This window comes from Dama dama, chromosome 11 (genome assembly GCF_033118175.1).
Source record: "Dama dama isolate Ldn47 chromosome 11, ASM3311817v1, whole genome shotgun sequence".
Taxonomy (NCBI): domain Eukaryota; kingdom Metazoa; phylum Chordata; class Mammalia; order Artiodactyla; family Cervidae; genus Dama; species Dama dama.
The window spans coordinates 33106189-33133999 of record NC_083691.1 but is presented as its reverse complement, the minus strand read 5'-3'; the positions used below and the strand labels follow the sequence as shown (position 1 = coordinate 33133999).

The 27811-nt window shown below is 55.5% G+C and overlaps 3 protein-coding genes across 17 annotated transcripts in view; 1 reads left to right on the top strand and 2 right to left on the bottom strand.

Annotated features, from left to right (window-relative positions):
- Positions 1-3915, top strand: part of PREB (prolactin regulatory element binding) — a 30138-nt gene extending 26223 nt beyond the window's left edge. For all 4 annotated transcript variants that reach the window (XM_061155003.1, XM_061155008.1, XM_061155007.1 and 1 more), the window contains 5 exons: positions 844-934; positions 1979-2044; positions 2122-2192; positions 2332-2456; positions 2945-3915. In XM_061155003.1, the coding sequence (XP_061010986.1) occupies positions 844-934; positions 1979-2044; positions 2122-2192; positions 2332-2456; positions 2945-3391 (800 nt within the window). In that variant the 3' untranslated portion in view covers positions 3392-3915. The remainder of the gene's footprint in view (positions 1-843; positions 935-1978; positions 2045-2121; positions 2193-2331; positions 2457-2944) is intronic.
- KHK (ketohexokinase) lies at positions 378-17555 on the bottom strand. Of its 12 annotated transcripts, none has more exons than XM_061155012.1 (10): positions 16972-17507; positions 13795-13911; positions 9976-10110; positions 9641-9775; positions 7746-7818; positions 6758-6904; positions 5654-5742; positions 5357-5514; positions 4052-4193; positions 639-666 (listed from the first exon to the last, which is right to left on the bottom strand). In XM_061155012.1, the coding sequence occupies exons 1-10, from the start codon at positions 17061-17063 to the stop codon at positions 654-656; spliced, it is 1101 nt and encodes a 366-aa protein (XP_061010995.1). In that variant the 5' UTR covers positions 17064-17507; the 3' UTR covers positions 639-653. The 12 variants fall into 12 exon arrangements, with proteins under 12 accessions (XP_061010998.1, XP_061010995.1, XP_061010993.1 ...); XM_061155010.1 differs by lacking the exon at positions 639-666 and adding an exon at positions 2480-2652 and having other exon boundaries at positions 16972-17512; XM_061155011.1 differs by lacking the exon at positions 639-666 and adding an exon at positions 2495-2648 and having other exon boundaries at positions 16972-17508.
- A 448-nt stretch (positions 17556-18003) lies between these two features.
- On the bottom strand, positions 18004-25917 carry EMILIN1 (elastin microfibril interfacer 1). Its single transcript, XM_061155000.1, has 8 exons — positions 25285-25917; positions 24216-24341; positions 23550-23770; positions 20325-22238; positions 19829-19945; positions 19433-19450; positions 19147-19284; positions 18004-18729 (listed from the first exon to the last, which is right to left on the bottom strand). The coding sequence occupies exons 1-8, from the start codon at positions 25452-25454 to the stop codon at positions 18392-18394; spliced, it is 3042 nt and encodes a 1013-aa protein (XP_061010983.1). The 5' UTR covers positions 25455-25917; the 3' UTR covers positions 18004-18391.
- Between the last annotated feature and the right edge of the window lie 1894 nt (positions 25918-27811).

Genomic DNA, 27811 nt, shown 5'->3' with positions numbered 1-27811 from the left:
CTTTTTGCAACTCTCTGCATTTCTTTTTTAAAAAATATTTATTTAATTGGCTACACCAGGTCTTTGTTGTGGCATGTGGGATCTTTTAGTTTCAGGATGCAAACTCTTAGTTGTGGCTTGATGGGATCTACTTCCCCACCAGGGATTGAACCCAGGCCCCCTGCACTGGGAGCGTAGAGTCTTAGCCACGGGACCACCAGGGAAGTCCCACTCTTGGCATGTATAGTTCGGCCTTTTTCTTAACCTCTCTGAACTAGTTTCCACCTGTAAAATAATTGGACTGAACTAAATCAGACATGCTTAAACTGCACTTCTCCGAGCACTTCCCCTGCCACCAGTGAATGTTACCTGTGAAATAGAGATCATTAGCACATCGTTTCTGTTTTATTTGGGTATCTTCCTCGAGGTTTTGTGCATTAATACTCTGCAGGGGTATGCGGGCTGGGGTGGAGGGTGATTATAGGAGCGGCAGTGAGGGCTGGCAGCTGTGACAAAAGTTGCTGTAACAGCTCCTGACAGCTCTCTGACATCACATTCTGGAGTGACTTGGGCATGCACTTCTCTGGGGGGCTGGCAGGGCAAGAGGAGTGGGTGCAGGGAGAGGCTCCTGTCTGCAGCTCGGCTTCTCCCAACACAGGTCTGCAGTATGCCCTTTATGTGCTGGATCTGAAATAAGATTTATTGGGGATCGCTGATGTCCTGTGTGGCTCCTCCCTATGCAGGAGTCCTGTCCCCTGGGTGGCAGGCAGAGGCAGAGAGCGAGGCGTTGCTGTCTAATCCATCAATGCCCGCTCTGTGGCAGACCCCTTCCCTCTGCTTCCCTACCCCTGTTCCTACTTCCAGTTACAGGAAGGATGTTACCTGTGACGATGAGAACGTTACTGCTGCTGCTGCTACCCCTGAGTCAGGCCGCTCCCAAGGACGGCACCATGAGGTAATGGCGTTCAGAGGGCAGGGCCATGGGCCGGGAGCACGGGGAGTCTCAGAACGTGTGGTGTGGGCCCCTCTGGGAGCTGGGAGAGTGGGCATACACTCCTTGACTTCTGTATCATCCCCACCACCTCAACCATTGCCTTGTGCTTGTCGGAGTGTCCTCTGCAAAGGGGGCATTGACGCCTGTTTTCTGGATTCACTTGGAACTGGGAGCTCGTTTCCAATGAGGTGTGAGGTTATGCCCTTGGGAATGGGCTGCAGTCCACTTATCAGGAGCTTCTTACAGTGGAAGCTCCAAAGAAATAGAGATCCTTAGCATATCATTTCTGTTTTATTCGAGTATCTTCTTTGAGGTTTTGTGTATTAGTACTATGCAGGGGGTATGTGGGCTGGGGTCAGGGGATGGATACAGGAGGAGCAGCGAGGTCTGGCAGCTGTGACAAAAGTTGCTGTAACAGCTCCTGACAGTTCTCTGACATCACACATCTGGAGTGACTTGGGCAAACAGGGATCCCTATCCAGAACTAAGAGAATCCTAAGTGTTATAAAAACCCTTGAGCAGATTGAAACTTCAAAACCAAAGTCTATGCCTCAACGTGGGGGGTGAAAAGAGTCCATTTTGTATTATGGAGCACATTGGGTCTATATAAAACTGGGCAGTACCACCAGGCTCAGCTAGAGACCTGTCCCTTAGCAACCAACATCACAGGAAGAGTTGCCACAATCCACATTGTCCTGCCGCCCACTGTGCCAGTTTCCTGGGGCTCCACCTTGTGTCTACTGGATGTGGCCTCCTCTAGCCACCACCTAACCAGATATTTTATTGGGATTTTTCACTTAACGTCTAAGCTAGGAATCTGCAAAGGCAGAATCTGGGGAGTAAGGTTGTGCTCCTGAGGCTCCCCCCAAGGCTTTTGGGGACCCGGAGAAGCAGCTCCTTTTGGGCCTGGGAGGTGATCTCTATCAGGAGCTTGAGAGTAGAAGGCTATGAGGCTGGGCCCTTGGGGAGGCTCTTTGCAAGGCCAGTCCTTCCCTCCCTCTCCAGGTTGGACCCTGAAGCACAGCATCTGCCTCTGCCCAACCCCTTTGAGCCAGGCCAGGAGCAACTTCGGTGAGTAGGCTGGGGTGAGGCCAGGCCTGGGGCAGCAGACCAGCATCTAGTGGGCTGATTTTCCACTTTTTTGCCAGACTTCTACAGAGCTACCTAAAGGGACTAGAGAGGATGGAAGAGGAGCCAGAGCACATGAGCCGGGAGCAGGGTAAGGGGCTGGGCTGATGGGGCCAGTGGATGGGAGGCTCAGGACAACCAGAGCTGGGACTGACATCGGGCCATCCCGTGACTCCTGCCTGATCCAGCTGTTCCCTGATGCCTCTTCTGATCCAGCTTCTCTTCCTTAGTTCTCCTCTACCTCTTCGCACTCCACGACTATGACCAGAGTGGACAGCTGGATGGCCTGGAGCTGCTGTCCATGTTGACAGCCGCTCTGGCCCCTGGAGCTTCTGACTCTCCCACCACCAACCCGGTAAGCCCTTATTCTTCTCCATGAAGAAGACCCAGCTCCTTGGGGCTTTGGGGTTTTTAATTTTATTTATTTTTGGCTTCACTGGGTCTTCATTGCTGTAGACGAGCTTTCTCTAGTTGTGGCAAGTAGGGGCTACTCTCCAGTTGTGGGCTTTGGGTTTCTCATTGCGGTGGCTTCTCTTGTCGCAGAGCACTGCCTAGGGTGCACAGGCTTCAGTAGTTGTGGTGTGTGGGCTTAGTTACCCCCAGGCATGTGGAATCTTCCTGGACCAGGGCTTGAACCCATGTCCCCTTCATTGGCAGGGGGATTCTTAACCACTGAGCCACCAGGGACGTCTGCTTTTGTTTTTCTCTTCATGACTTTTTAAATTTTTTTAGTGAATCCCCTGTAAAAGGAGGGCTCAGAGCCTGCATGGCAGGGATGCAGGGTGTGTGGGGGAGGGTCAGGGTTCCTGGGAGCATCTCCAGTCACTACAGACTCTTCCACAGGTGATCCTCGTAGTAGACAAGGTGCTGGAGACTCAGGACCTGAATGGGGATGGGCTTATGACCCCTGCAGAGCTTGTCAACTTCCCTGGAGAGGCTCCGAGGCACACAGAGCCCAAAGAGCCTTCAGAGCCACAAGATGTTGGGATGCAGCCTCTGTTGGCTAAAAGCCCATCGAGACAAGAAGCACATGAAGCCCTGAGTCCTGGAGAAGCAGCTGGAGGACAGGCAGAGGCCAGAAGGGAGTTCTTGGAGCCTGTACAGGAGGCTGGGGGACAGGCTGATGCTTTAAGAGAAGCCCCAGGCCCTGGAGGGGAGGTTGGGGGACAGGTAGAGACTGGGGATGCTGGAGGGAGAGCAGAAGAACTTCTAGGAGAAACACTGGGGTCTAAGAACACCCCAAATGAGCTTGAGGTTCATGCTATTCAGCTGGAGAATAGTGAGATGTAAACCTTGAGGGTACAGGTTTGCACCACTAGTAGTCTCAGTGCTGGAACATAAGCTCTAAGAGTAGGGTGTGTATATTAGGATGACGACCACCTCTGTGCCCCCTCGTTGGCCTCAGTAGGTGGTAGGTCTTTTTGTGCAGTTCAGTTCAGTCTATGCAGTTCAGGGAGACCCTAAGTTGAAGGGCAGCTTTAGGGCCCAGATGACCAATAAAGAACTGAATGAACCCATCCCCCTGGGCCATCGATCCTCTGGCCCAGCGTGCCCTGGCCTCAGACTGCAGGGGTCAGGGACTGAACAGGCCTCTTGGGAGGGCAGGAATTCAGTTTACCCAGTGTTCCCAGATGAGACACAGAAGAGTTCAGCACTAGGCCACGGCCAGCTGCAGACAACCGGGGAAGGGAGCTCAGCCTCTCCCCAGGGCCCAACTGCTGACGCACCCTCCTATATTCAGGGCAGATCTGCTCCATCACCCTGTATCTGCTCCCCACCCCCGAAAATATTAATAATAACTGCCATTTACAGAGTGCCTAGTGCACACCGGGCATCATGCTGGGCATTTTATAGATTGTGATTTCATCCTCAGCATAATTGTATGACCAGGCGGAATGATCTCCATTTGACAGATGAGGAAATTGGGGAAGATGGAATTCAGTAACATACCCAAGGTGAAAGTGAAAGTTGCTCAGTCGTGTCCTATTCTTTGCGACCCCATACGGTCCATGGAATTCTCCAGGCCAGAATACTGGAGTGCTTTTCCCTTCTCCAGGGGATCTTCCCAACCCAGGAATCGAACCGGGGTCTCCTGCATTGCAGGCAGATTCTTTACCAACTGAGCTATCAGGGAAGCCTGTTCCTAAGGTGACGTAGCTAACTAGTGGCCAATTTGAATTCAGGTCTGTCTGACCCTAAAACCCACACCTTTGATCACATTCTATGGCCTCACCCTGCTGCCCAACGCCCATATGGACACTTGCTGATTCCCACATGCCTTCATCTGGGTCTCTCCCAGGGAAGGCACCGCTGTATTCTGGGTCACGTTTGTGGCCGAGGCACCATCTTGACTTCAAGGCAACTTGCAGGGTGGGGCTTGGGGGCAGTTACTGGGGAGATATTTTTGGATTGCTCCACCAAACCACAGAGTAGGCTCCCTGCCTGCTGGCCTCTCAGGTTGGCTCAGCCACGTGGACATGCTTGTGGCCACTGGAGTCTTGTGACAGCACCAGCGCCCAGAGGAGCTTGTCTCGTGACTTGTGGTTATTGGGAAGACTCCCTGGGGTGCAAGGGGTTATGTCTCCCCTCCCACTAGGAAGGCTCCAAGTCAGTCAGGCCCTCTATCCCTGCCTCCTGGGCACTGACACCCACACTGGTGGCTGCTCTTCACCAGGAAGACCTGGGCCTCCAGCAAGGGCACAGCTCATGGCAAGCCTGGCTCACTTCCTGCTGCTCTGGTCTCCACGGGCCCTCCTCTGGGCCTGGACAAGAGGTGAATTTGGGGAATAGAGAAAAAGAGGGCAAAGGATTGTTGGATCAAAACCTCTAGAATCCCCAGCCAGAGCAGCTCAGTCATTGAAGACTCACAGACTGCCAGGAGGAAGCTGGCTCTGGGAAGATTTATTTGCTCTGCGACTCTGCCAAGTGAGATGCCAGGTCACAGGTGGAGCCCTCCCGCAGCCTGGATCGGCCCAGGAAGTAGGGCAGCCTGATGCCATACTGGCCTCAGAGGAAAAGGCAACAGAAGCTAGTGACGCCAGCCAGGGGCAGGGTGTGAGCCGGTGTCTGCTGCCACAGGGCACTCATACGATGCCATCAAAACCCTGCAGACCACACTTCTTGCCGGCCACCTGGCAGCCGAACCTCAGCGCCTCCTGCATGCTCTTCCCTGGACAGAGGGATGAGTGGCCAGGTCAGCTGGGTCTTCGGGACAGGGGCAGGCCCCAGCCCTGTGCCTCCTGCTGGGGTACTCACCCTGGGACAGGCTGAAGATGACCGCCGCGTTGAAGGTGTCTCCGGCCCCCAGAGTGTCCACCACGCGGGGCGGTGGGAAAGCGTCCGAGTGGAGCAGCCGTCCATCAGGGCCCAGCGCGTCGGCGCCCTCCTCCGCCCAGGCACAGACCAGTGTGGCCCTGCGACACCCTCCTCTCAGCGAGCTGTTAGCCCAGCCCTGGCCCCAGCCTCGTCCCCCTCCCGGGGCAGACCATGGATGCCAGGCTCCCTCACTCCTCACACCCGCACAGGGGCATGGCCTGACTTCTGCGAGCTCACCCCTTCCTCACGCGGCTAAACAGGCCCCTCAGGGCCTCCTCTGCTGACCGGAACCCGAAGTGCTTGGCCACATCTTTGCTGACAAACACCTGTGGGCAGTGGAAGAGAGGCTGATGGTCACCTGAGCTCTAGCCCCAGCTGTCCCATACCACCTGGCATTGATATTATAACACTGCTCCTCCAACATGGCCGCCTAAGCCCTCAGGTAGCGTCCCGCTGTACCTCACAAAAGGTTTTCTCACTCGCTCAAGATATGCTGGAAAAGCAGCCATGTAAGCTGTGACACAAAAGTCCCAGATCAACGAATCGCCTCACAATTGAAAACCCAGGGCGGGTCTTGAGCGCCATCTTGGGGTGCAGTCTACCATGAGAGGGTTAAATCACAGCTCTCGGGAGGGGTTTTGTTTTGTTTGGCTTTCCTCATACAACTGTGCCCTCTGATTTCTTCATCTTTAAAACAAAGGGCTGGGGGGTTCTAGAGCTTTCTTAACACCAGCTACACATTAGAATCACCAAGGAGTTTTATTAAAAAATACTTCAGGCTCCACCTCTATCAACCAAATTGGGGGAAAAAAAAATGAGGGTGGGGTTCAGGCATCCACATTTTTTAATGTGCAGCCAAGAGCCCAACCTGCTTCACTATGGTGCTAGGATTACCACCCAGATTCCATTTATGTTCCAAGTTTACATGGGCAAGTCCCCTTCCCATCCTCCCTCACCCCCTAGTGGCTCCCAACCCATAGCTGGAGGGCACCTTGGAGAATGGTGCCATCCTGTCATTTGATAAGAGGAAAAGTCAGGAGGCCCACTGAGGAGAGGCTGGCCCTGTGGCTGGCTGTCCTGGCCTTGTCCAGTCCCTCTGAACATACCCATGAGCCCCCTGGCGTGGAGAAATTCTACTGCTGCTTACTGTTGAGGTCTGTGCAAGAGCCCAAAGCAGGGAGTCTGTCTCTTTGCTTTGCCCCCACCTGCCAACATCACCATGTGTGAAAGGCAGGACAAGGGAATACTCAGACTCCATTTAAGAACCAAATTAAGCTGGATGTGGCTGGGAGCTGGGGGGAGTGTGTGGGGTGGGGGGTGGGTGCTGCAGGGGACACTTACCACATCTCCATAACCAAACAGCTGGTACAGCTCCTCACGCGGCTTCTCCACCTCCACGGACACCTGGATCTTGCCCTCTGGAGGCTGCCTGGCATTGTGCTGTTCTATCCGCTGCAGCATCTTCACCTGCTCTGATGCATTCCGGCCCTGAAGCAGAACAGGGTAGGGCAGGCAGCTCAGGACCAGCCGGGCTCATCCTTCCCTTCCTGCTGGAACTATGGGTGATAGGGGGAGATGGGCCAGGGCTTCTGGGCTGGAACTCATCCTAAATCTCAGAATTCCAATGCTGTTATGGACCTTGGAGACCTTATCAACCAGCCCTCCCATTTCACAGATGAGAAGACTAAAGAATAAAAGAGACTTTCCTGGGACTTCCCTGGCAGTCTAGTGGTTAAGACTCAGCACTCCCAATGCAAGGGACATGGGTTCAATTCCTAGTCAGGGAACTAAGGTCCGATATGCACACAGTGTGACCAAAAAAGAGAGAGACTCTCCTAAGGACTACAATAAATTAAATGACAGAGCTAGAACTAGAACTCAGGATCTCAAGATCTCCTTCCATCTAGACTCCAAAACTTCTCTTGGAATGAAGACTCTAGTTCCCTTTATTTGGGAGCTGGGTTGGGGCCTCTCATTCCTGCCTTCCCCAGAGTTAACAGATCAGGTCTCCCATGGCCTGGCTCCTGCCAGAGGCTGAGTCTGGAGGAGGTGGGTCAGCCTGTAACACAGAAAGCACCAGACTTTGCCTAGAGCCAGCCTCCCGCTTCTGGTTCCTGTATCCTGCTGTGTGATCTTGAGGACATCACTGAATCTTTCTGAGCCTCAGTTGCCCACCTGAAAACATAAATGAGGATGGCGAGGGGATGGGTTGGGCAGTGCTGGGCTCATTTATCTCTAAGGAACCCCATGGTTTGAAAACCAAGGAGGCAGAACATGCAGAGGGGCTGGAAGGTCGAGGCCCTCAAAACACAGGTAGGGCAGGGCTTGCCTCAATGTGGATCCACTTGAACCGGGTCAGCTCAACCTTCTCAAAGTCTTTAGCAGACACATCTGGCAGGTTCCTGAGTCAGAGGACAGAGAAGGTGCAAGGTGAGGTCAGCCAGAGCCAGGATCTCTAACTCGTTGCTAGGGCCCCTATGCCTGGCACTGCCTGCAGCATGGCAGGAAGCTGGATCTATAGCACACGCCTCTGAGGCTCAGCCCTGGAACAGACCCTGTTTCAGGCTAAACTTGAGACCACTCCTTACCCCACTGAGCTCCATCCAGACAGGGGACTGGAGGCAGTTTCCTAGAGTGCCCCTTCCTGTGTTTGAGGCTGTGATACTATCTAAAGGCAAATTCATCCACCGCATTTGTCCAGTAAGGGGCCAATCTACATACTTTGGAGACCACATCTCCCAAATGCTCTAACAGCACCAGGGACTACAATTCCCAGAATTCCTCTTGCCAGCAGCCCGCACAACTCCCAGCATGCAGTGTCCCGGGAAACTACAAAGGGGACCCCATTCTTCCCAGAACTCAGGTCTGGTCCTACTCACTTCTGGCTGCCCCAGCAGTGTCAGCACCACTGTCCTGAGTTTGGCAGCTCCATGTTATGATCCTGAGATCAAGGTTGGTGCTTGAGGATGAATTTATTTTTAGCTGACTTAGGTGTGGAAACCTGGGAAGGGTCTGCGTTGATCTTCCTTAGCCAGAGACCTACACACAGCCAGTGTTCTCCCATCCCTGTTCTGCACTGAATCCTCCCTCGATTTAACTAGCTGCCTAACTGTGTCCCTTCCGAGGTGCTTCCCCATTGATAAAGGGGGCTGACCCCTAGCCTAACAGGCCTGCTGCAGCTGGAGATAACGTGCGTGGATATGCCTGGACCGAGGCCAGTAGGCAACAGACAGTTCTCCTTGGAGCTTCTGTCCCTCCCTTCCTGTGAATACCCATATTGTGTCCCTGATCAAAGTTGCTATAGAGTGTTGCTTAATGGGCAGATGGCCAAGCGTTGCCCAATGGGAAGATTGCCTTTAGCGTGTGTATGCCTACCCACTCATTCGTTGGGACACAAAGAGCCCAGGGCCACTGGTTACAAATCTTGTCCTAGAATGACTGCCCCTCCCCCAGACCCAGTGGTTATGCTAGGCGGTAGGGTCAGCCGGAACCCCAGGGCAGTTGGGCTTGGGCCATCTCAGCCCTAAAAGAGTACCTGGCACACACACACTAGGTTCTCAGGAAACTAAACCTCTGAGATTTTTCAGGAGGGAATCTGGGAGAGATGTCTCTCCCTGGCAGCCTGGGACCCTAAAATGAACCCCCCTACCAGGTTAGCAAATCATCAGATGGCCCTTATCTGCTGACCCAATGTCCCTCTTCCCTCTTTCAGCAATGGCTGTGGATGGTATGTGGCATTTGGTCTAGCCTCATTATGCTGGACCCTTGGGAGTGGCTCATCTTTTTTGAATACCCAAACCCCAGCTCCTGGTGCCATGCTGCAGGCTGGCAACCCTGGAAACTCCAGCGTGCCCCCTTCAGGGATCAAGATGGTTTGAATCACATCTCCCATCCCCCTGCTCTCAGAACGACTTACCCACCCCCACACCCAGGCTTCTGATTGGCTAATTATGGAGGAATCACATCACAAATTATATTTTGTATAGGTCTGCCTGCCCTTTCTTGGTGTTGACCAAGGCTAAGTCTCCAGGCAGAGCAAAGCTCACCCCTTCCCACCTCACTTGTCCCCTAATTGAAAACAATTCCAAAATCACTGAACAGTATGGCATAGGGACAATTTCGGTACAAAGAGGGAGGCCACAAAGGGCAGGCAACTGGGATGCCTGCGTGGCAAGTGAGGAGGCTGATTGGTGGGCTATGGCGGGCCAGGCCAGGGGGCCTTACGTGTCGTAGAGTACAATGGTACGGGAGCCATTGGAGTTGTTGACGATGCAACAAGAGCACGGGGTCTCCCCTCTGCTCTGCCAGGCCACCTGAGACACGTCCACGCCCCGCTGCCTGAAGTCAGCCACCAGGAAGCTTGGTGGAGGAAGCCAGAGCCAAGGGAAGGGCAAGGAGACACAGATTAGAGACTCCAAGTGGCCCGGGGCTTCCAGACCTTCCAGTGGGGAGCGATGCTTCCAGTGGGGAGCACACAGGCATTGGAGAGGAGGGTCCTGCTCTGGGGGCTGAGTGATGGTGGCAGCAGCAGCTGGCAGGGTGCAGACAGGCGTACAAACCTGTAGGCATGTAGGATGGTGCGGCTACCGCTGGCCTCGCTGATGATGACTGTAGAGATGGGGACGGAGCCCGTGGTCTGAAAGACCATGTAGCGGAGGTCCACAGAATAGCGGCGAAGGTCATCCAGGACAAAACTGCCAGGGCGGAGTAACCCGGGGAGGCCCAGTTCGGCGGGGGTTTGGGGATTAGAGGGTAGGTGGTGGGGCCACTGGGGACCCTGGGGTGCAAGCAGAGAGGCTAGGAAGGGACTGGGGTTCGTCACAGGCTTGGGGGGCGGGCAGGAGAGGTGGGAGAGCATGGCCAGAGCTCAGGGTGGAAAATCCTCATGGACATTCTTTTAGGTCCTGACTGACCCTGGCCTTCAGTCTGATTCAAGCAGGAAAGATTTCACTAAATGGGGTGGATTTGGGGACTGAGGATATGTACCCTATTTGAACCAAGCAGGTGAGGGCACTGTGGCCTGCACCGTTGAAGGCAAGGCAGTATTAATAATTACAAGGTGATACTTTGTTCCCCGGAATTCCAGTTGAGCTATTTCAAATCCTAAAAGATGATGCTGTGAAAGTGCTGCACTAAATATGCCAGGAAATCTGGATAACTCAGCAGTGGCCACAGGACTGGAAAAGGTCAGTTTTCATTCCAATCCCAAAGAAAGGCAATGCCAAAGAATGCTCAAGCTACCGCACGATTGCACTCATCTCACACGCTAGCAAAGTAATGCTCAAAATTCTCCAAGCCAAGCTTCAACGTTATGTGAACCGTGAACTTCTAGATGTTTAAGCTGAATTTAGAAAAGGCAGAGGAACCAAATTGCCAACATCCATTGGATCATCAAAAAAAGCAAGAGAGTTCCAGAAAAACATCTATTTCTGCTTTATTGACTACACCAAAGCCTTTGACTGTGTGGATCACAACAAACTGGAAAATTCTGAAAGAGATGGGAATACAAGACCACCTGACCTGCCTCCTGAGAAATCTGTATGCAGGTCAAGAAGCAACAGTTAGAACTGGACATGGAACAATAGACTGGTTCCAAATAGGAAAAGGAGTACATCAAGGCTGTATATTGTCACTGTGCTCATTTAACTTATACGCAGAGTACCTCATGAGAAACGCTGGGCTGGATGAAGCACAAGCTGGAATCAAGATTGTTGGGAGAAATATCAATAGCCTTAGATATGCAGATGACACCACCATTATGGCAGAAAGTGAAGAACTAAAGAGCCTGCTGATGAAAGTGAAAGAGGAAAAAAGGGGGCGAGGGGAGAAAAGAAAGTGAAAGAGGAGGAGAGTGAAAAAGTTGGCTTAAAACTCAACATTCAGAAAACTAACATCATGGCATCCAGTCCCATCACTTCATGGCAAATAGATGGGAAACAATGGAAATAATGAGAGACTTTATTTTGGGGGGCTCCAAAATCACTGCAGATGGTGACTGCAGCCATGAGATTAAAAGATACTTGCACCTTGGAAGAAAAGCTATGACTAACCTAGACAGCATATTAAAAAGCAGAGAGATTACTTTATCAACAAAGGACTGTCTAGTCAAAGCTATGGTTTTTCCAGTAGTCATGTATGGATGTGAGAGTTGGAGTATAAAGAAAGCTGAGCGCCGAAGAATGGATGATTTTGAACTGTGGTGTTGAAGAGTCTTGAGAGTCCCTTGGACTGCAAGGAGACCCAACCAGCCCATCCTAAAGGAAATCAGTCCTGAATATTCACTGGAAGGACTGATGCTGAATCTAAAACTCCAATATTTCAGCCATGTGATGTGAAGAACCAACTCATTTGAAAAGACCTTGATGCTGGGAAAGATTGAAGGTGGGAGGAGAAGGGGATGACAGAGGATGAGATGGTTGGATGGCATCACCAACACAATGGACATGAATTTCAGTAGGCTCCGGGGGTTGGTGATGGACAGGGAGGCCTGGCATGCTTCAGTCCATGGGTCGCAAAGAGTCAGACACGACTGAGCAACTGAACTGAACTTTGTCTCCTGGTTCCCTCTGCTTGCCCATCCCCCCGTACTCCTCTTTTGGAAGTCCTTCCCGTCCTCATGTGATTGCTTTCATTCCACACCTGCCTTCACGATGCACAGCCCGGAGGTGGTGCTGCCTTGGTGGGGGCCGGGGGGCCCGCTCACTGCCCTTACCTTCCACAGCATGGTGATCCCTCCCAGTGCCTGAGGCCCCTCAGTATGGGTCCAGAACTCCTGCTCAGAATCCCCTCTGATCAGAATGAGTTGTGGGGGCCGTCCCTCGGGAAGACTGCACCAGCAGAACAAGGAGACCACCCCACCCCTCCCAGCTCTTTGGAAATGCAGAGTCCTGTCATCAGGAGCTGGCAACTACACCCAGTAGTGTAGCCACCATCCTGGCCTTTCTCCCTATGACTGGACCCCACTTTCAGCAACAGCAAAGCTGGACGATACAGATTGGTATAAAGTTTACCATATCAGGGCATTATTCTTTGTGTTACACCTTAAGGATCCTTTAAACAGTAGCTTTCCCAGGTGGCTTAGATGGTAAAGAATCTGCCTGCAATGCAGGAGGCCTGGGTTCAATCCCTGGGTGGGGAAGATCCCCTGGAGAATGGCATGGCAACTTACTCCAGTATTCTTGCCTGGAGAATTCCATGGACAGAGGAGCCTGGGGGACTACCATCTGCGGGGTTGCAGAGTTGAACATGACTGACTAACACTTTTCCACTGCATGGATGGAAAATATGATTTGGTTTGCCAAATAACTTTTTGTCCCCACAGTGCCAGGCATATGGTAGGTGCTCACGCAGTATTTGTTGAGCATGTGGGGAGAATTTGGAATGGCACACTTATCAGCATGACTGCTACTCAAAGTCGGGCCCACCACCCAGAGCAAGGGGCCTGGTCTCGCTCTAGCTGGGAGGAAAGGCAGCTGCTGAAGAGGGTTGGCAAGTAAGTGGCTGTTGGCTCTGGGTCCCTCTGTCCCACTCCAGAGGGCAGGCTCTAGCCCCATTATTTGCTCCATGCCAGTTCCTAGGGAAGGGAACCTGGCTGCAACTTGGGGCTGGGCTCTAACAGTGTTCAAAGGGCTATACTTTTCAGGCCAACAAACTGGCAGCCTGCCCCTGTGCCCACAGTGGGCAAAGTGTGGGCCTCACCTCCTGATAAGTGCTTGCTGAGTCGGCAGTGCCAGGGGTCAAAGGGCTCTTGGCCCTGCAGCAGCCAACACAGAGCAAGTGCATGGGCCACTATGGGTGGCAGCCTTCTGGCCGATGGAAGCATGGGTCTGGGCCCAGTTTTAGCACGTGGCATTGGGGTGTCCTTGGGCAGGGAGCTCTCACTGCTTCAGTGAACAACAGGGACACAAACACTGGCCCTGCCCCCTCAGTTAAGGAAGAAACTGTGGGCCTGGACCTTGGGACCACGGATGCAGGACATCCCGAAGGGAGGGTGGGTATAGCATGTCCCTAACTGCCTTCTGCCACAAGCACAGGCAGGACAAGGAACATGAGAAGGGCAAAGTCACATCCACCGCAGACAGTCTGTTGGAAGCAAGGAAGAAGGTGGGAAGCTGAAGCAGGCTTCAGGGAGTGGCCAAGGAAACAGGCTGTGAAAATGAAACCTTAACAAGAGCAACATTAATGACTGAGCAGCAGATAAGCCACACCAGGGAGAGTCTGGGATGCTGGTCCTCCACTTCCCGACTGCCCCCCCCCCACCCCGCACCACCACCCATTTCTGGAGGTCACAAACCATTTCTCAGAGACTGTCCACCCAGGGCCAAGGCTTCCTTCTCCCCCCACCCTGAGGGCCGCCCTTCCCTGCTCCCACCACTCACTCGGCAACGTGGCCTGGGGCCAGCGAGCCCATGAAGGCGCAGGGGGCTCCAAGCAGAGAGAGGACGGTGCAGGAGTTGGATGCGTTGCCCCCACGCTGCCATCTCTGGGACAAGCACCTGCAAAACACAAGGAGGGTCCCTGCAGCTCCAGCAGACTGAGCCCTGGGTGGGGCTGCCAGAATGAAAAGGCCAGGAGGTCCCCCTCAGAAAGCATCCAGGCCAGCCTGGATGCTTTAAGTCTAATAACTTAGACTAAAATGATTAAGACAAGAAGCAAACCTGGACACTATGATTATTTAAGAAGGTGGGGAGGAGGGGGGGTTGCATGGTAACTTTTACTTGTCAAAAGTTAAAAAAGACTGTTGAGTGAAGACAAGTGTTTCTCCATCTTTGTTTTTCTTTTTTTCAGCTTTATTGAGATGTAATTGACATATAACATTCTGTAAGTTTAAGATATATGTGTATACTGTGAAATGATTACTACAATAAGGTTAGTTAACACATCCATTCCAGCACATAGTTGCCTTTTATTTTCCTTTGTTTTTTTTTCCATCTTTACTGAAAATCTAACAAAAGGAAACTAAGTCAGGATACACCTGATGGGCTGTCATCATCAACAACAAAAATGATAACTCACGCATATACAGTCAAAGCACTGGAATGATTTTTCATTTGTGTTCCAATAATACTGTGAGGTAAACAGTGCAGGCTGTTATTTCTATTCTTCCAGTTTCAAAAAGGATAACAATAATAACTGCGGTAGCTTACCATAAGGGGAACAAGCACCAAAGAACCACTAATTAAGAGAAATAAATGAAGTAGAATTTTTAGACTAAGGTCTATTTGTACACAAAACTTAACACAAGTTCCCTTTAGCCTTTGGAAAAGGGGGCCATGATCCCATGAGAAAGAAGGATACTAATCTGTAAAGGATCCAACATTTCTCAAGCTATGAGCTTTAGAGAAATTTTCCTGCTGTGAAGAGAGGAGAAGCCTGGAGGGACTGGATTTGCTCAGAGTCACACCAACAGTTAAGCACAGTGCTGATACCAGAACTCAGGTTTCCTGACCCCAAACCACTCCAAATACTTTGTATTTTTAACTGGGTCCCAGCCTGAGGAGGTTTCAGAGAAAGGGGCTATAACTTTACTCTGTGGAAACCCTTCAAAGTCACACGGACGCCCAGCTTTCTGTGCAGAAACGCTCTGCTGAGCATGAAGATGCTTTCTGGAAGGCCCTTTAGGCTTGGACTCTGAGAGGCCATGCCATTCCTCAGGGGTCTGGCCGAGTTCCAGGTGGCACCTCCTGAGAGTTCTCCGCTGACCAGGGAGAGAGCCTGGGACAGGAGGGGCTGAGACGCTAGGAAGGCCTGGGTCCCCACTCAGGTCTGCCCATCTGGGAGGCACAATAGAGTCCAGGAGCTGGGCTGGATGGGATGGGTGCATGGGAGAGAGGCCCTGAAGACAAGCAAACTGCTCCGCAGAGGAGCAGAACCATGGGTCTGGGGGATGGGGAGGCACCCCCTGAAGGGCAGGGGGCGTGGAGGACATGGGAAGGGTCCCTTCAGAGAGGCACCTCGCTTAGTGCCCACCTTCAGAACTGGCCCCCATCAGGGGGACTAGCAGGCTCTGGTCCCAGCCTCCTGACAAGCAAGCTTAAAGGGACTGGGACTCAGCTCTAGTGGAGCAGGCACTCTGGGTTCCCCCGAGGTCCCCCACAGTTTGTGGAGAACCTGTAGCCCTAGAATTCACCGTTCTCCTGAGAGTAAGCCTATCCCTCACCATGTACCAAGTCCTGGGGCCGGCTTGACCTTGGTAGGTGGGTGAGGTCCATACAGCAGCACACCCTTGTGCCCAGGCCCCACTGTCCCTTCACCCTTTGCCAGGGGCTCTAACGTCTGGCAAACGAAGCAGCCCAAAGCAAAGGGTCACCTCCATGAGATGGGCAGCAGCAAAGCAACAGGGAGCACCTGAGAGGGTAGAGGGCTGGAGACCTAGAATTAGGACACGTGAGTTTTACTACTGCTCCGCCACTCCTTAATTATGTGACCTCTTACAAAAACTGTCTCATTTCTCCAAATCCTTAGCTTCCTCATCTATAAAGAGAGAACGGGACTGATCCTCACATGCTTCCCGTGGGCTGCTCTAAGGAAAGCATGTAATAACGCCTGTGATAGTGCTTTATGGACCCAAGGCCTGAAGAGCTCCTAGCGCTCTCCCCTCAGTGAGCCTCATAGTTACTGGCACTGTAGTGTCTTTCTGAGCTCAATCTTGAACGCACCTTTTGTCCAGTTCTTGGCTGAGACAACTGAGAGCCAAGAGGCAATTCTTCTCTGTATTCTGAGCACTAGACTACCCCAAGAGAAAGTCCCAGATTCCACTGCATTGGAGTGTCTTGGGATGACAGTGTAATGGTGCGGTTCTTATCAAGAGTAAATACAGGAACCAACAAATGACTCTTCAACTTCCACCAGACAACCATGAAGGGTGTTTTCCACTATGTTGTTCACCAAGTACTGTAAAAAGGACTTCTGGTAAACTCCTTTTGGAATTCAGCACAAGAAAAAAGTCTGTATGGCTCATGAACCAGCTAGACCATAACTCATAGCATCTCCAAATTTGCCTGCAGTGCCAGCAAGCCCTGAGCTACAAAGCAGCTCAAAGACCATGGTTTTCAATGTTTTTGAACCGTCTAACTGCACATACTTCTTTTTGTAAGCTACCTTGAAAACACTGTTTAAAAGAAACAGATGAGATCTATAAGTGGTAAATAAATTAGAAGTAAATGCTGGTGATAGGCACGTGCACAGGTCTCGTTAAAAACGAAGGCACTGCTTTTGCACCTTCCTAGCTGTATGCCCTTCTGTTAAGTCACTGTGTCTCTCAGGGTCTCTACTTGCTTAGTCTACTTGGTAAAATGGAGATAATAGTGTCTGACAGGTCCCAGGATTGGAAATGCGAAGTGGAGAACACAATGCTATCCAAAGCCTGGAGCTTAATACTAAAGGCCTCAATTCTTTCCCCAGGTCCCCGGCAGAGGGCATGAGGCACCAGCTCCCAAGGCGACTCACAGCCTCGCTGCGGGGCCCCGGCTTCGCATCCCTGCAGTCGTGGCCGCCTGGCACAACGCGGGGCTGCAGCGGCCCCTGGGGTCACCAAGGGGCCCGGGCGCCCCTACCTGCTGTCCGTGTCCTCCTCTGGGTATTTGTCCATCACATTGATGATGTCCAGCACCACTAGCCCCACGCACAGAATCTGTTTCTCTTCCATGAGGCTGCTCCCGGAGCTTTCTGCCCACCTGGCTGACGGGTTCCTCCCTGGTTCTGCCTCCTATCCAGGTGAATGGTGTCCCGGCTCCCAGAGTCTGGCTCCTCCTCCGCGTTCGGAGCTCCTCCTCCAGGGAGCCTCCGGCGGCGGCGAGGGGTGCCGTGGGGTGCAGGGGACGGAGCGGGGCCCTTGCTCCCCACGACCACCCACTCCAGCAGACCTGGGAGCGCAGACCCCGAGGTCTCGGTACCCGGTCTCTCCTTGGCAATCTGCGTGGCCCAGGAGATGATACGTCTTCCACTTCTTGCCCTCAGTTTCCTCACTTGTCAGACGAACTCTGAGCTGATGCAAAGCTCTCTAAAGCGTAACTAGGCAACCTCCTGAACGCCAAGAGAAAGTACAGCAGAAGAGCATCCCATGCCCCGCCCGCTCCCGCACCAGCAGATCTCTCTCCAGACCCCAGGCCCGCGGGGTTGAGTCGGGCCTCGCAGCTGCGGCTTGACCCGCAAGCATCCCCAGCCGCGACTCGCGCTGTCCCGGCTGCCCCGCCCCGCCCCCGAGGTCGGGCCAATCCGAGGTCGGGCCAATCCGAGGCCGAGGCCTCGCCTCTGCCGCGGAGCAGCCGGGGCACGCAAGGTGGGCCGCGAAGGTCACGTGACGGGAGACCCCGCCCAGCGGCGCGGAGGTCTCGGGTCCCGGCGCCCTCTGGCGGACTCGGGTGGAAAGGGCGCGACCAGGAGGAGGGCCTGACTGGGGCTCTAAGCGGCGGACGCGCTTCGCTCTCGCGCGTCCAGAGCAGGTGCGGGCAGAGCTACTCCGGCCGGAGCTGAGGGCGAGAACCTGGTCCGGGGCTCCCTCACCCCGTCCCCTCTGTACTCCTGTCGACCCATGAACACATAGTAGAGCAGACGGCTTGTTTAGTTTAGTTTTTTTTTTTTTTTTAGAAAAACCAAGTGTCTTTATTCCTGAATAGTTTAGTATGGCGGTGGGGGCCGGAGCCCCCTCGAGAGAGCCCTGGAGCCGAGGGACTCGACCTGGAGGCCAGTTGGGGGAGCAGAGGGTGCCAGGATGGGCCCCTCCGCAGTCTGGGTCCTGCAGGGACGGCGATCAAGCCAACGGTCTGGACGAGGGGACCCCAGAGTCCCCGACCCGGTGCACTTCAATCATGGGGAGGACGCCGCTCGGCTCGGGGCGCCTCTGCTGCGGCTCCCCAGGGGTCGGCGCCGCGTCCCAGGCGAGACCCCGGGGATCCCGCCCCTGGCTGGCTGTTTGGCCGCGTAGACACTTCGGGCGGGTGGGACCCGGTCCCCCCGGCTTCCCCACCCCGCCGTCTACGCCTGTTCGAGCTCCAGGTCTCCGTAGAGCAGGGCTCCGCTGAAAATGGTGAGCGGTTCCTCCGAGTGCGCCAGCTGCCCCATGACCAGGTCGATGCAGACCGTGTCCCCGACCTGCAGCGGCAGGATGAGGCTGAACACGCCTAGGGCGCCCGGGCTAGGCTGGCTCTCGGCCACCGGCTTATTCTCCAGGCCCTCGGGCTCGTAGCCACCGGAGTCTATGCGGGCCACGCCCAGGTTGGAGCGGGACAGCACGGCCTCCACCTTCTCGTGCCGGTGCCCCGTCAGCACTGCGCTCAGCAAGTAGCGCCCGGCCAGTGGCGCCGTGAACACGCCTGGGGACAAGAGTGACAGTGAAGAGGGGGACAGGTGGCAGGGGCCGGGAAGGAGTCCGGGAGCCCTTCCAGAACTGTACTACGGAGGGGCCCTCTGGGTCTTTTCTACCAGGACCTGAGCTCCACAGACGGCAGGGAAGTCGGTGTTTTTGTTCATTTCCGCATCCCCAGCACTTGAGGACAGTGCCTGGGCAATAGCAGGCCCCCAGAAAGAGCTATGGAAGGATAGGCTCTTCCCCTCCCCACCCACCCCTCAATCCAAGTTGTGGTGAGAAGGAATAAATGAAGGCGAGAACAGGGTCTCCCCAAATCAGAGAATGAAAGGATCCAGCTTGTCTGAAAGGGCAAGAATGGGGATATGTCACCGCATAGCCTCCCCGATTCCCCCAGTGCCCAGCTGCCCACTTCCAGGCTTACCAGTCTCTGGATCGTAGTAGCCCCCATCATTGAGCAGGACTCTGTCGAAGGGCACTGTGCCTGGTTCAGACCGGGGCAAGCTCAGGGCAGCTGAAAAGGCTACCCGGGGCACGGAGGCTGCTGGTGCCCCCTCAGGTCCTGGGGTGGGGGGAGGGTGTCAGAGTGGATGCTCAGTGCAGCCCCCTTCTACTGCTCAGTCTCCAGCCCCCAGGGCTGCCTGAGGCCCTCTGTCCTCCAAATCCTGGTTCAGGTCCCCTCCCTCCAGCACTGAATGAGGGGAACTTACCCTGTTCACCTTGGGGACCTGTGGGGAGAGAAAAGGGAGCAGTGAGAACTAGGGCAGCTCTCGCTGAGTCACTCAGCAAACACCTGCTTTCCCACTGTGCCAGGTGCTCTGCAGACCCCCAAAGCAGAAATGGGGGAGACAGATGGGATCTATTCTCTTTAACCTTGTAGGCTCAGCCACAGTCTTCAACACAGCAGGGAGGCCACCCACAGTCAACTGGCCAGCACACTGACTATCCTATCTCCTAGTTACTTTCCTAGTCAATGCCAGCCATGTAGGTGCCTCAGTTCCCTACCCTTTTCCCCCTTCTCTGTCAAGTTCAGAGTAGGAAGTCAAGCCCAGGGTTGCCCAGGGGAATGGGAGCCCTGGATGTAGCAAGGATCTCAGCCTGCTCACCTGGTGGCCCCATGGGCCCCTTTTGTCCATCCTTGCCTGGAGGTCCTGGAGGCCCAGCAGGGCCAGGGGGTCCCTGCATCCCAGGAGGCCCTGGTGGCCCAGCCTCACCTGCAGGCCCTACGGTGACAAAACTAGGTTGAAGGAGAGCCATAAAAATGAGTTTCCAAAAGACAAGGAAGGTGGTAGATCCAGGGATGGGTGATGGGGCCCCTTGCTGCCCATGCTGGGTACCTAGGTGGCAGAGCAGCACCCCACCTTCACCCACAGGCCTGTCTGAGCCATCAAGGAGGGTGGGGAGCTGGGACCTTGGGTCATCTCTTGTGCACAAGCCAAGCCCAGGGACAGCGGTGGGTATGCGATTCATGCAGAGCAGAGCAAAGAGGAAGTAAACGAGGTTAAGGCTAGGCTGTTGTAGGGTCAGGGGAGGAGAAAGAGAAGACTTGAAAAAGGTCCTGCCCCCCAGCCCCCGCCCCAGTGCCTCCTCTTGCCCGCTCACCGGTGAGGTCCTTCAGGCTGAGCTGGTGAAGCTGGTCCTCCAGCAGCAGCAGGGAGCTATTAAGGGTACCCAGCCGCTTGCCCAGGCCGGCCTGCCCCTCCAGCAGCTTCTCCAGCAAGGCTGCCTGTGTCTGGCTGGTGCTGTTGGTTTCCCGTAGCCCAGCCCAGAGCCCAGCCACGTGTCTGGAAAGGCCTTCACGCAGGCCCTGCAGTCCCCCAGCCACCGTGTCCAGCCGCTCACAGACTCCCTCCAGGCGGCCCAGTCGCCCCTCCAGGCTGGGGCACTGGCCGGCCTGTGCCTGTCCCTCCTCCAGGCCTCGGAAGCGCTCCTCACTCTCTGTGGCGTGCTCTGTGGCCTCCTGTTGCAGCCTATTGATCTCAGAGATGATTCGGTCCTTGGTGGCTCCCAGGTCAGCCAGATCAGCACCCTGGCCCTCCACGGTGGTCTGCAGCTCATGCAGTGAGTCATTGAGGGAGCTGAAGGTGAGAATGACCTCAGAGAGCTCTCCTTGCAGGGCCTGGAGGGCTGAGCCTGAGCTGCCCCCAAACACACTGAAGCCATCCAGCGGCCCACGGCTGGGTCCCCCGACCCCAGGGCCGGCCCCAGGGCCCCGGGGAGGTAACAGCGGGCAGGAGCAGCGCTCCACACCATCCCGCAGGCGACCGAGTTCCTCTTGGACACCTCCACAGGCGCCACAACCCTCCTCCCCTCGGGCCTGCAGCAGCCCCTCCAGTTGGCCCAGCCGTGCCGCTGTGAGATTCAGCTGTAGTGCAAACTCTGCAGCCGTCTCGCCCAGCGTATCAACACGACCGTGGAGCAGGCCCACCGCCCCTTGCAGTTGCTCCAGCGCGGTCTGCTGGGCCTCCCCAGCTGCTCCCAGCTTGTGCAGGTCTGAGCCCACCAGCCTCAGCTGTCCCTCACTGTCCAGCACCCTGCGCTCCAAGGCACTGAGGATCTCCCTGACCTGGGAGTCCTGCTCCCCGGGGGCCCCAGAGCAGAGCTGCCCACATGCCTGCACTGCCCCTGCCACCTGCTCTTCCAGCTGATTCAGCCGCCCCCCCAGCTCCCCGCTCACATTGGCCAGCTGCCCCTCCAGCTTCTCTAGTTTGCCCCGGGCAGCAGGCAGCCAGTGGCCCAGCCCCCCAGGACGCCCCAGCCAGCCCTCCTCCTGTTCCTCCGAGGGGCCCAAGGTAGAGTTGAATCGGTCCTCCAGGCGGGAGAGGCGGGATGCTAAGCTGGTGTAGCCTGGTGGGTGGCCACCCTGCCCAGATGCTCCTCCCAGGTGGGTGCCTCGCCGCCCGCTCAGCACTGTCACTGAGCCAGCCACAACATCCAGCCTCCGCTCCAGCTCGGCCAGTCGCCGGCCCAGCTCTGGAGGGCAGCATTCCTGAGGGGCCCAGCGGCCCAGGGCCTGCCCCGCAAGGTGCCGCTGCCGCTCTTCCACGGAGGCCAGTAGCTTCTCCAGCGCGCGCAGCCGCTCCCTGTCTTGCTGCTGCTGCCGTCGAAAGCCATCCAGCCCCGCCAGGCACACGGAGCACGACTCCTGCAGCCGCTGCTCCAGCTCCCGCAGCAGCTCCTCGCTGTGGCCGGGAGGGGCCGGGGTCGGGTCCGGAGCCCTGCCGCTGCCGCTGTGATGGTTATTCAGATGGCCTAGCTCCTGGTCGTGGGTGGAGACACGGTTGTCCAGGAGTTGCAGCTGCTGCTGGATCTCATTGAGGGTTTCGTGCACACCCGGGCGGGCTGCTGCATCTGCCGGCTGCTGCCTCCCATTAAAGGCCGTCTCCACAGCCCTCTGGACGTCTTCGGTCAGGCGCCCGCTCAGTCCCTGCAGGACACCCCGAAGGCCCTGCAGCTCCTTTGTCAGGCTCTGCACCTGCTCTTCCAGCTGCTGGACCTTCTCGGACTCCCCAGGACCTGGTAGAAAAGGGGAGGGATAAGGCTGAGGGGCTGGACCGCAGAGTTCAGTGCCTACCTCCTAGGGACCTTCTCTCCCCAGCTCCAGCAAGAGGGCAGAGGTCCCAGCTGATTTGGCCATTCCTTAGCTGGGTGACCTGGGCAAGAAAAGATGGAAAGAAAGAAAAAGCAAAACAAAACCCCCAAAAAGAAAAGATGGAAAGAAACTCCATTCACTGAATGCCTCTAAGTCAAATATGCACCATGGCCCCTTCCCCTTTATAACAACTGCATTGCACAAATACCATTGTGTGTTTTAGTCACTTAGTCATGTCCAATTCTTTGAGACCCCATGGACTGTAGCTCGCCAGGCTACTCTGTGCATGGGATTCTCCAGGCAAGAATACTGGAGCAGGAATACCCAAAGCAGGAATCAAACCCAGGTCTCCCTCACTGCAGGCAGATTGTTTACCATCTGAGCCATCAGGGAAGCCCATTAGCTCTTCCCATTTGATAGACTGGGAGATAGAAGACCAGAGAGGTTAATTAACTGGGCCATGAATTACAAGTTTAATATGGTTCCATCATCCAGAATGCCTCTTAACTTTATGGAAACTGTTTCTGCAGCTGAAAAAAAGGAACTGACAATACATCGCTTCCTCAGGGTGAGTGAAATGTGAATGTGGGAGGCCCCTCTCCACACCACCACAGGGACAAACACAACTCCAAGGCAAGCTGCAGGGGATCTGGCTGGGTGTTGGAGGAGTCAGTCAGCAGTTCCTGTTTCCATAATTACAGCACGGCTATCTCCCTGGCAGGCAACACAACACATCCGCAGTGCTGGGCAACGGGGACTGCTGCATTCTGGGACCTGCAGTCTCTAGAGGCCACTGGGGCGCCTGGGACCTGTAGTCAGCTGCAGTGCATGCTAGGACTTGTAGTCCCAAGTGTCTATCCCCTTGGACCAAGCTTCTCCAAGGAATTCCCCCTTCCTCCCGCAGCTGTTCCCAACTAGGAAGTATCTTGGCCACACGTGGGCGTATGCGAGCACATTCTCTTTCTCTGCCTTCCTTTTCTCTGGGTCTCACTCAATCTCTCTTCTCTCACACACACATACACACACCCACACACACAGACATTCTCTCTCTCTCTTGCTTTCAAGTGTGGAAAGGAACCTCAGGGATCTCATTAACTATCTTCTGTTCTCCATACTACCCCCCACCCCCGAGCCCCCAGCCCTGTCCTGGAGCAGGGGTCTCCCCATAGCAGCCTGGCCCCATGCTTTCTCCCAGCATTGTCTCCATTCCTCTCCCCAGCAACTCCCATACTCACCTTCCCCTCCCAGTCCACTCAGGTGGCTGCCTGCACTAGAGCCGGAGAGGTTGGGGCGGGCGGGCTGGGGCCGGGGCCGCGGTGTGGTGGGTACGGGGCCCAGTGCCGGAGCAGGGCCCTCTGCACAGTCATCACCCCCGTACCCCTGGCAGCACCTCCATTCCATATCTGTCACCGTTTTGTAGGCCACACGGTAGCGAGGACGGAGGAAGCTGCGGTACCTGGGAGAGGCAGAGGGAGGCCCCTTACTCCTTCCTCCTGTACTGTCAGTGATCCTGGCCCCTGTCCTCAGAGATGGGCTGCTGTTAGTGGGCTAGGTCTGTCCCTCAGGCTGGGTCCCCCTTACTGACCAGCATGTGGCCTTGCTCAGTTGACAGTTGTCAGCCGGTTGGCCAAAGGCCAAATCCCTATTCTTCCTCCCCTTGTCCTGTGCTGGAGCTTTGAACGCCTCTCCTTGAATGTGGCCAGGCCCAGAAGACGCATTCCCAAGGCTGGCAGGGTGGTCCAAGTGAGTTTGCCCTCGGTATCCCACCAGCCAAAGAGTTGCCTCAGCATCTCCTCAAATGGCTCTCAACGAAGCCCCTGATCCTGCCCCTGGCTACCTGCTTTGTACAGATCCCCCAGGTTGGTGGCCCAAGCCCACCCCCACCAAATACCCATCCTCACATGATGCTGCGGGAACACTGGGGCTGGCCCCAGCCACAGGGCTGGTAGTCGGGCTTGATGAAGGTCTCCACTCCATCCTCAAGGACACAGCTCACTGTCCGGGTCACCACATAGGCACACCAGTTCCTGCAGGCACAACCCCACCTGGGTCCCAGCGCCAGAAACACACATCCCATGGGGAGGCCTAGGGGCTACCAGAGGGGCTAAGGGAGGGTCGCAAGATGAAGGGCCTCTAGGGACCAGGGGGAGCCAGGGCTTTGGCAGGGACAGCTCCCCCTACCCCCACCCCCCACACCTTCCCTGTAGTAGGAGGCGATAAAGACTTTTCAAGATGGGAACAGGAGGCCCAGAAGGCAAAACCACAACTACGGGATGTTGATCCTCATGGCTGGGGCGCCTGGGGAGCGTCTGAATTCACGCATTCATTCATGTCCCTTTCTGTCTCAACCCCCAGCTTGGTGTAGCCTGCGTGAGCTGGCTGGCCGGGTTCCCTGGTGATCCCCTGGCTTCTCCTCACCCCTCAGGGGAGTGGTCGGAGCAGGCAGGAGTCCAGCTCAGGGTTAAGGAGAGAATAAGCCATTGATGTGCCCTGCCCGCCCTAGGCCTCTCAGTTCTACACTCTTGGCCCCCCTCTGTACCCCCCCAAAACCAGCCTCCAGTCCATGTCCGCTGGAGAAAGGAAAGGAGCAGAGAAGTGGTGTGGGAAGCGTGGGTTACTGCATGGGGCTGAGGGAGCCCTAGCATGGGATGAGGGGTCTGCTGAGACTCCCAGGCTGGTGTGGGCTGCCAGTTACAGGAAGGCCTGGCCCGTGGCTCTCAGGATAGTTTCCCTGGGCACCTAACGTGGAAGTGATTCCCCCTGAGGTTAGATGGGGGTGGGGGGGTACCTATCTACTCCAGGGGGCCCTGAAGGAAGGCGGGCATGCGAAGAGCACCTGGTGGATGGCTTTCCTCTTCCCCCTTCCTTTGCCTTAGTGTGGACAGCCCAGAAGAATGTATCCGGGGCCAGGGGCCAGGACACCCACCCTCCCACCTACCTCCAGCCTTGGGCTGAGACCCAGACTCCTACCTGTGGCGGCTGGCAGGTCGGGGGGCACTCTGGGCCTGGGTGCCCCCAGAGCTGAGGGCCCCGCCACTCCCAGTGTAGAGGCTGTAGCCGCGAGGAGGATAGCTGGCTGCCCCCACAGCGGTGGTCAGCAGGCAGCAGAGGTAGCAGCTCCAGAGGGTTCCGGGGGCCATGGTGGGGGCGCTCCGCGGTGGCCCTCAGAGGCACATCCTGGCCTGACCACTGGCGCCTCTGCCTGGAGTGAGGGTGGGGGGGATGCCGCTGCTCTGAGGGACAGCAGGTCCTGTCCCCAGCTTCCTGCCGGCAGCCCCCAGCCACACGCCTCCTCCTTGGCTGCCTGGCCTGACCCCTCTCCCCCTTCTCTTTCCTCCTCAGGCTCCTGTCTGTCCCTCCTTCGATTCCTTCCGCTCTCCTCTTCTCCACTTCTGAGGGGAGTTTGTTCTCTGTGCCCCCCCTCACACCCCGGCCTCCTGCGCCTGGTCCCTGGCCCTCTCAGATGCCGCCTCCTGGGCCTCCACCCCCTCGCTCCATCTGGCCCTCCTCTGGTCTCTGCTGTCGGTTTTCCCCAGTGACCAGATCCTGGGGGTGACAGGGCTTTGCCCCTGTGGCTGCTCAGAGGCGCAAGAGTGGCTGTGGGGCGGGCCCTGGCCTCCCGCCTCTCTCTCTCTCCCTCACTCCCCTCCCTTCCCCCCCTGTCTGGCTGGCGGTCCAGCCTCCCCCTTCCTCCCCCCACCTCTCCAACCATCGTGCGCCACATCTGCTTCTTGTTAACTCCGGGAAAGAGAGAGAGAAAAAAAAAAGGAAAAACAGAGAAATGTGGAGTTGCCGCCGGGCTTGGGGCCAGCCTCTCAGACAGGCCACATGGAGCACAGCCGGGGCCAGAGCTGGGGAGGAGGCCCAGGGCTGGTCGTTTAGACGGGGAACGGGAGCTGGAGCCACAGCTCTCCCGGGGCCAGGGCAGGGTCCCCCCTGGGAGAGGAGACCTAGGAGAGGTGGAGAGGAGAGCCGTAAAAGGGAGAATGAACTTGCAGGGGCTCAACAGAACCGCCACTCACTGTCTAGTCCAGCTGCCTCCTTTTATAGATGTGACAATTGAGGCCCAGAGTGGGAAAGTAACTTGTCCAAGGTAACACAGCAAGTCAAGAGCATGGCTCAGATTAGAATCTAAATAGTACCCAGGTCAGTGGCTTGGGAGGAAAGAGGAGAGGAGCAAAAGCTACTGGACCATGGAGCAAAAGGAGAAGGACTCCACTGAGGTCAGCAGGAAATTCAGAGAAGCCAGAGGAAGAAAGGAGTCCGGCAATGGAGAGCAGCTTCTATCAGGAATGGAGAGGACATGGGCAAGAGGAGAAAGACTTCATACTCCAAAGGCCAAGTGATCATAGGTGTCAGGCTTGTCTTGGTGAAAGCCATGAGTGGGGGAGGGGAGGCAGGGAGATGAGTTGGGCCCTATCTGTTTAGCCTGAAGGAAGTCACTCCCTACCCTGGAGCCAAGTCTGATAGCCTCTGAGGCAGGCAAGGAAGTTGACTCAACCACCAGCCTGTCCGGCAGGCTCCTCGTGAGATGTCCGAATCTGTCAGCTGGCCCCCCTCACCATCTGGCCCTCAGCATTGGGTTCTGTCCAGGTCTCCCTGCATGGTGGGCCACTTGGGAGACAGAGGCAGAAGTATTAAACTGAAAGCAGGCCAGAGTGCGGGGTGTGGGTGCTGACGAGGTGCCCAGGGAGCAAAGGCCCACGAAGGACTCAGTAAGGAGCAGCTGGTCCTGTTGGGGGACAGGACACAAGAGAGAACGAACACAGGCTGGACGGACAGAAGGCCAGGGGGCCAGAGAGATGGATGCTGTGCTCCACTTAAGAGGAGGAGAAGGACAGCTGACTGCTGCGGGGAGTCAGAGAAGAGCTGTTGGAAGAAAGAGAACCTGATCCGTGTTGGAGGGAAAAGTGAACCACAGAGACAAGGGGAGGGGAGAGATTTCAGGTTGGCATAAGCGGTCTGTCTCAGTTTCCTCATCTGTAACATGGGAATAATAGTACTCCCCTCCTTCCTAGGTTTGTGAGGATTCAGTTAATCCATGTAAAGCATCTGGAATAGTGCCTGACATGTGGTAAATGCTACATAAGTGTTAGCTCTTCTCTGTGTCAGAAAGTCGATTGTGGAAAAAATCAGAGAGAGGCTCAGAAGACTGGTTAAGAGTTTGGGTTACAAGTTTTTAGTATGAGGGCGAATACACACACAGAAAGAAGATATTCTTAGCAAGAGCAATGGACTGGGTGTTAGAGCACAAGAATGCTGGTTCCGGCTTCTCCTCTAAGTAGTGTTATCACTTTGAACAAATCCCCTGACTCCACTGGGGGTCTGCTGTCTGTCTGTCATCTCAGGTCCGTTCCAAATTCTACGTTGCAAAGTGATGCCAGCCTGGGATAGCAGGTTGTGGCTGCTTGGTGAGTGCCTGGGGAATGAGGGACCAGATGAAGGGAGAAGATTCCAGGGTTTGAGCCAGGATGGGAAAGTTGAGAAGAGGAGCTGG